This window comes from Oenanthe melanoleuca, chromosome 25 (genome assembly GCF_029582105.1).
Source record: "Oenanthe melanoleuca isolate GR-GAL-2019-014 chromosome 25, OMel1.0, whole genome shotgun sequence".
Taxonomy (NCBI): Eukaryota; Metazoa; Chordata; class Aves; order Passeriformes; family Muscicapidae; genus Oenanthe; species Oenanthe melanoleuca.
The window spans coordinates 4885020-4892575 of NC_079358.1; the positions used below are offsets into that span (position 1 = coordinate 4885020).

At 64.3% G+C, this 7556-nt stretch overlaps 1 protein-coding gene across 1 annotated transcript; it reads left to right on the forward strand.

Annotated features, from left to right (window-relative positions):
• The first annotated feature begins 172 nt into the window (after nt 1-172).
• Nucleotides 173-6612, forward strand: LOC130263319 (antigen peptide transporter 1-like). The gene is made up of 11 exons (XM_056510824.1): nt 173-334; nt 377-498; nt 864-966; nt 1104-1449; nt 1802-1999; nt 2963-3091; nt 3696-3902; nt 4365-4538; nt 4979-5138; nt 5678-5814; nt 6376-6612. The coding sequence occupies exons 2-11, from the start codon at nt 402-404 to the stop codon at nt 6610-6612; spliced, it is 1788 nt and encodes a 595-aa protein (XP_056366799.1). The 5' UTR covers nt 173-334; nt 377-401.
• Nucleotides 6613-7556: the final 944 nt, after the last annotated feature.

The following is a 7556-nucleotide window of genomic DNA, read 5'->3' on the forward strand; positions in this document are numbered from 1 at the left end:
CATCAGCCGCACCAGGGCCCTAAAGAGTCCGGGCTAGGACACACCGGGAGCAGGAACGGGACCCGCACCGAGCCTCTGGGACCCTCCGGAACCAACCGCTATAAGAACCGGGACCAACCGGGAGCAGGACCGGGACCCAGCAGGACTCACCAAGACCCAGCAGGACCAGACCAGGACCAGACCAGGACCCAGCAGGACTCACCAGGACCAGACCAGGACCCAGCAGGACTCACCAGGACCAAAACAGGACCCAGGAGGACCAGACCAGGACCCAGCAAGACCCAGCAGGACTGACCAGGACCAGAGCAGGACCCAGCAGGACTCACCAGGACCCAGCAGGACCAGACCAGGACCCAGCAGGACTTACCAGGACCAAAGCAGGACCCACCCCCTGCCCCCTGATGTTTTCTCCCCAGATTCGCCGGCTCCTGGCCCTGCTGGCCCCCGAGCGCGGGCGCTGGACGCTGGTGGGGGGGCTGATGTCGGCTTCTGCCCTCGGTACGAGGGGACTGCGACCTGGGGAGGGCAGGACCCCTTGGAGGGGCTTCGGGATCCGATTTGGAGGGTTTGGACATAACTGTGTTGGGGGGGGACAGGACCCGATGGGAGGTTGCAAGGCCAATTTGAAGGGTCACAACCAAATTTGGGGGGAGGCAGGATCTGATTTGAGGGAGGTCAGAAACCATTTGAGGATCAGGACCCAATTTAGAGGCAGCGAACGCACAATTTGGGGAATCAGGATCCAATTTTGGGACTCAAGACGCAGTTTTGGGAGCCAGGATCCAGTTTTCAGGCCTCAGTCCCGCAATTTAGGGCGTTTCAGTGCGTTTGCGGCCCCCCACCCAGACGCTGTGTCCCCGCAGGTGAGGTGGCTGCCCCGTACTTCACGGGCCGTGTCACTGACCGGGTGACACAGGAGGACGCGACAGCGGCCGTGTGGCCCCTCGTGCTGGTGAGGCTCGGCAGGTGGGTGCCACCGGAGCGGCGGGGCCACGCCGAGGTGCCGGTGGGTACCGGTGGGTGCCGGTGGGTGCCGGTGAGGTGCCGGTGGGTGCCGGTGAGGTGCCGGTGACCCGCGCGCCCTGACCCCGCTGTCCCCGCAGTGCCATCGCCGAGCTGGCGTGTGACGGCGCGGCGGCCGTGGCGCTGACGCGGGCGCGGGAGCGGCTGCAGCGGCGAGCGGTGGCCGCGGTGCTGCGCGGGGACGTGCCCGGGCCCGGGGGCCGCCTGGGGGACACGCCGGGCGCGGTGGCCGAGCGGGTGACAGGGGACGCCGGCGCGGCGCACTCGGCGCTGGCCGATACGGTGGTGCCGTGGCTGTGGGAGCTGACACGGGCCGTGGCGCTGCTGGCCACGGTGGCCTGGCTGTCCCCGCTGCTGGGCTTGCTCACCCTCCTGGCACTGCCCCTCTTCCTGCTGCTGCCACGCGCCGTCGGAGCCATCCAACGGGTATGAGGGGACATGGGGTGTGAGGGGCCCTTGTCACCTCCCTGTCCCCAGTGTCACCTCCCTGCACCTTGAGTTCACTCCAAGTCCTTCCTGTCCCCTTCCTGTGCCTGTTGTCACTTCCCTGTGCCCACTGTCAGCTCCTCGTGTCCCCCCAGCCCCCATCCCCATCATGACCCCGAGGTGACTTCCCCGTCCCCTCGTGACCTCACGGTGACCCTGTGCTGATCCCAGTGTGACCCCCCTGTGACCCCATGGTGACCCTGTGCTGATCCCTCCATCCACCCCATGGCCCCCAACCTTGCAGTGTCCCCATATCTCCACTGTGACCCCGGGGTGACCCCTGTGTCCCCAGGACCTGGCCCGGCAGGTGCGGGTGGCAGAGGCCAGCACCACTGCGGTGGCCCTGGAGTCACTGGGGGCCATCGGGACCGTCCGAGCCTTTGGGCACGAGGCCGGTGTCACCGCCTGGGTCCGGCAGCGCCTCGCCCAGCAGCACCAGCTGGAGAAGAGGGAGGCACTGGCCTACGCAGCTGGGTGCTGGGCCAGCGGGGTATGGGGACATCGGGGGCACGGGGGTGAGGAACAGTGCATGGGAATGGGGCACGTGCTGGTGGCAGGGGGCTGGGAGACACGGGGGTGTGGTGGTGTTGGAATAGGGGACACAGGGATGTGGTGGTGTTGGAATAGGGGATGTGGGGATGTGGTGGTGTTGGAATAGGGGACACAGGGATGTGGTGGTGTTGGAATAGGGGATGTGGGGATGTGGTGGTGTTGGAATAGGGGATGTGGGGATGCGGTGGTGTTGGAATAAGGGACACAGGGATGTGGTGGTGTTGGAATAAGGGACACAGGGATGTGGTGGTGTTGGAATAGGGGACACAGGGATGTGGTGGTGTTGGAATAAGGAGACACAGGGATGTGGTGGTGTTGGAATATAGGGGACACAGGGATGTGGTGGTGTTGGAATGGGGGACACAGGGATGTGGTGGTGTTGGAATAGGGGACACAGGGATGTGGTGGTGTTGGAATAAGGGACACAGGGATGTGGTGGTGTTGGAATAGGGGACACAGGGATGTGGTGGTGTTGGAATAGGGGACATGGGGATGTGGTGGTGTTGGAATAGGGGACACGGGGATGTGGTGGTGTTGGAATAGGGGACACAGGGATGTGGTGGTGTTGGAATAGGGGACGTGGGGATGTGGTGGTGTTGGAATAGGGGACACAGGGATGTGGTGGTGTTGGAATAGGGGACACAGGGATGTGGCTGCAGGAGCTCCCATTGAGTATGGTGGCAGGGGATGAAGACATGGGGATACAGGGACGGGAGATGTGGTGATGGGGGCTGGGGAACAGAGGGACACGGTAGCAAAGGGCCAGGGGACATGGGGACGTGGTGGCCTGGGGCAGAGGGCCGTGAGAATGGGTGGCCTGGGGAAGGGGACATGGTGGCATGGGGCTGGGTGGCACAGTGACATGAAGCTGGGCTAACAGCCTGTGTCCCTGTGTCCCCAGTTCCCTGCACTGGCTCTGAAGCTGGCAGTGCTCCTCTTGGGTGGACACTTGGTGGCTGCAGGGACTGTCACCCCTGGGGAGCTGGTGGCCATCCTCATGTGCCAGCTACACTTCACCAGGGCTGTGGAGGTGATGAGAGTGTTCCCTGCATGTCCCCAGCGTGTCCTCTCCTGTCCACCCTATTCCCTGTGTCCCATGTCCCCCCACCACGTCCCCATGTCCCCACATCCTCCCAGTGATGTCCCCATGCTCTCTTGGCCACGTTCCCATCCTATCTCCTGTGTCCCCAGCCCCTCCCTGTTGTGCACCCTTCATGTCCCCAGGTTCCCTCACTTACATCCCACTCTGCCCCTGCCATGTGTCCACCAGCTCCCTGTGTCCCCATCCATGTCCCCATGCCTGTTTGCTGTGTCCCCAGCTTGTCCCAGCCATATTTCCCCCCCTCCAGTCTCCAACATTGCCCTGCTGTGTCCCCTCTGTGCCCCCCAGCCCCATCCCCACCTGGCTGTGTCTCTCCATGTCCCCATGTTCCCTCATGCTCCCCTGTGTCCCCAGGCTGTCCTGCCACGTCCCCATCATCCCCCACGTCCCACTGTCTCATGTATCAGCAATGTCCCTTGTGTTCCCCAAGTCCTCCCGTGTCCCCAGGCCGTGCCACAGCTCCCCCACGTCCCCTCCTGTCTCCATGTGTCCTCCTCATGTCCCTGTGTCCCCAATGTGCCCACGTCCCCAGAGCGTGCTCCGGTACCTCCCGCACCTGGCCAAGGCTGTTGGATCCTCTGAGACACTCCTGGAGCTGCTGGAGCAGGCCAGGACGGTGGCACCAGCAGGGCCACTGTCACCTGTCACCCCCCGGGGCCATGAGGCCACATGGACTCCAGGCCTGTGCCTCAAGGATGTCTGGATGTCATACCCTGGGCGGCCCGAGCCAGTCCTCAAGGTGATGGTGACACAGGGACAGGGGGGACATGGGGGTATGGTGAATATGGGGGAACATGGGACACAGGGGGACAAGGGGACATTGGGGACATGGGGAGGACATGGGGAAACAGGGGACTTGGGGGGATATGGGGGTGTTGTGAATATAGGGGAACATGGGACATGAGGGGACAAGGGGACATTGGGGACATGGGCAAACATGGAACTTGGCGGGGATACGGGACAGGGGCACAAGGGGATATTGGGGATATGGGGGACAAGAGGATATTGGGGACATGGGGGGACAAGGGGATACTGGAGATATGGGGGGACAAGGGGATGATACTGGGGACACGGGGGCACAAGGAGATACTGGGGATATGGGGGGACAAGGGGATGATACTGGGGACACGGGGGGACAAGGGGATACTGGGGACACGCGGGCCGCAGGAGGTGCCGGTGCGATCCCTGTTCCCGCCGCCAGGGGGTGTCGCTGTCGCTGCGCCCCGGGGAGGTCGTGGCCGTGCTGGCGCCCCCTGGCGGCGGGAAGAGCTCGCTGGTGGCGGCGGCGCTGGGGCTGCGCCCCCTGGCGGGCGGGGCGGTGCTGCTGGACGGGATTCCCCTGAGCCCTCGCTCGGACCCCGCTCTGCGACAGCAGGTGACACACACGGGCCACCCCTGGGTCACCATCCACCCCCTGCTGCTGTCTCCCTGTCACCAAACCTCTATGGCCACCTTGTTGTCCCCAACAGGTCCTCACAGCCATCCCTGGGTCCCCGCCTGGTCCTCAACAGATCCCCACTGCTGTCCCCAGGTCACTCCTGTGCCCCTGCTGCCACCCCAAGGTCACCAGTGGGTGCCTCAGTGCCAGCCCCTGGGTCCCCAGTTCCACTCCTCTGTCACAAGTGGGTTACCATGACCACCACGTCACCCTGTGTCCTCAACACGTCCCCACTGCCACCTCCAGGTCCCTCTTGTGTTCCCAGCAGTTCTTCAGAGCCATCCCTATGTCACCAGCCAGCCTCACCACGGCCCCATGTCTCCACATGTCCTCTCCTTGTCCCTGCTGAATCCCTGCGTGGTCCCGTGTCCCCACAGGTGGCTGGTGTCCCGCAGTGCCCGTCCCTCTTCTCTCGCTCCCTCAGCGCCAACATCACGCTGGGCTGGGGACACAAGGAGGGGACACAGGTGATGGCAGCGGCACAGCGGGTGGGGGTGCACACCTGGGCCACGCAGCTGCCCCGTGGCTACGACACAGGTACAGCAAGTGTCCCCACGGTCCCCCTGCAGTGTCCCCAGTGTGTGCCAAAGGTGTCTTACAAGTGTCCCAATAATGTGGCCAAGGTGTCCCCTTGGTCTCCCCGGTTTCCCCAATGTGTCCCTGTTGTGACCCCGTGATGTTCCCTTGATGTCACACCACTGTCCCCAAGGTGCCTGTAATGTCCCCACAGTCTCCCCACCTGTTCTCTGACTGTCCCCATGCCATCCCCTCCGTGTCCTCTCTGCATCCTCACTGTCCCCTTGCTGTCCTGTCTCTGTTCTCCCTGTGCTTCCTAACGTGTCCCAGTGTCTCCCCTTGGTGTCCTCAATCCGTCCCCACGGTGTCCCTTCAGTGTCCCCTTGCTGTCACCACAGTGTCCTGTTGTTGTCCCCTCGCTGTCCCCTCTCTGCCTGCTCTCAATTCCCCGTGGTGTCCCCTCTGTCCCCTCCCTGTCCCCGCAGAGGCGGGCGCACGGTGGGTGTGGCTCCCCATGCGATGTCCCCGCGGTGTCCCCATGGTGTCCCCTCTGTCCCCAGAGGTGGGCCCGCGGGGGATGCAGCTGTCAGGGGGACAGGCCCAGGGGGTGGCGCTGGCGCGGGCGCTGCTCAGGACCCCCCGAGTGCTGGTGCTGGATGAGCCCACGCGGGCACTCGACCCCGTGATCCGGCTGCAGGTGGGTCACAGCCCTGTCCCTGTGTCCCATGGCCCCATCCCCCGGGTCCCCTGGGTCCCCTTGTCCTCTGGGTCCTCACTCCTTGTGTCCCCTGGTCCCCAGTCCTTATGTCCCTCATATGCCCCATGTCCCCTGGCTCCCCATGTCCCCTGGGTTCCCAATCCCCATGTCCCCTTGGTTGCTGCCCCTCATGTCAGCTGGGGTCTCCTAGGTCACCAAATTCCCTGAGTCCCTTTGGTCCCTATGTATCCCTTAGGTCCCTTCCTTGTCCCCTGGGTCCCCACTCTCCATGTCCTTTGGGTCCCCAATCCTTGTGTCCCCTGCGTGCCCCGTGTCCCCCGGGTCCCCTCTGTTCCCACTCCCTGTGTCCCCTTGGTTGCTGCCCCCCATGTCCCCTGGTCCCAATGTCCCCACCTACCCCGGGTCCCCTCATCCTCGTATCACCGGGGTCCTTGTCCCACATGACCCCAGTGCCCGATGTCCTCTGGGTGCACATGTCCCCACTCTCACTTCACTGTGCTCCCCACCCTGTCCCCCCGTGTCCCCGCTGTGTCCCCGCAGGTGGAGCAGGAGCTGCTGCGTGCCGGCGGCGCCGGGCCGGGGGACGGGCCGGGGGACGGGCCGGCGGTGCTGCTGGTCACGGGGCGGCTGGCACTGGCCCAAAGGGCTCCCAGGGTGGCCCTGCTGGAGGGGGGCCGGCTGCGGGAGCTGGGGAGCCCCGAGGAGCTCAGGAGCCTCCCGTGGGGGACAGCGGGGGACACGGGCAGTGGGGAGGGGGACACGGGAGATGGAGACTGAGAACGGGGCTCGGGGGCGGTGGCGACATGGGGAACCAGGGTGGGGACAGGGGTGACTGCGGGGCGCAGTGGCCCGAATAATAAGTATATAATAATAAGTATCAATAAGTATTCAGATCTATACATCAATAAATCGATAAACCGGGCAATAAACGCGTCGGGAGTGGGGCTGGGGCCGGGACCCCCCCGGGCTGGGCCCCGCGGCCCCTCCCCCTCCATGAGCTCATCGTGTTGATGGAGAAAATTCCTTGGCGGGGGCGGGGGGCACACGCGGGGGGGGAAAGGGGGGGAGGACCGGTGCAGGACATCGGGTGGACACGGGGTGCCCCCCACCCTGTCCCGTCCCACGTCTGCCCCCCTCCCGCCTTCTGAGGGGTCCCAGGAGCCCCCCCGCTGTTGTTGTTGTTGCTGCCGGGGCAGTGAGTCACGGCCACGCCCGGACTGGGAGCACTGGGAGCATTGGGAGGGGTTGTGCTGGGGCACTGGGATGAGCTGTACTGGTGTTACTGGGAGCCCTGGGTCAGTCTGTGCCGCATTACTGGTGTTACTGAGAGCATTTGGACAGACTGTACTGGTGTAACTGGTGTCACTGGGATGTGCTGTGCCGGTGTCAGTGGTGCACTGGTGTCACTGGGAGCACTGGAATGGACTAGACTGGGGTTCTCGTGAGTGGGGGTCAGTCTGAGGCACGTTACTGGTGTCACTGGTGTCCCTGGGATGTGCTGTGCCGGTGTCACTGGTGTCACTGGGAGCACTGGGATGTGCTGTGCCTGTGTTAGTGGTGCACTGGTGTCACTGGCGTCACTGGGATGTGCTGTGCCGGTGTCACTGGTGTCACTGGTGTCACTGGGATGTGCTGTGCCGGTGTCACTGGTGTCACTGGTGTCACTGGGATGGACTGCCCTGCGGTTCTCGTGAGTGGGGTCAGTCTGAGGCACGTTACTG

Excerpts from the sequence above, each read along its gene's own strand:
- LOC130263319 (XM_056510824.1), top strand. The coding sequence starts at position 402 with ATGTTTTCTCCCCAGATTCGCCGGCTCCTGGCCCTGCTGGCCCCCGAG. Across the intron at positions 4,539-4,978 it reads ACCCCGCTCTGCGACAGCAG|GTGGCTGGTGTCCCGCAGTG; the intron begins GTGACACACACG and ends GTGTCCCCACAG. Across the intron at positions 5,815-6,375 it reads ACCCCGTGATCCGGCTGCAG|GTGGAGCAGGAGCTGCTGCG; the intron begins GTGGGTCACAGC and ends GTGTCCCCGCAG.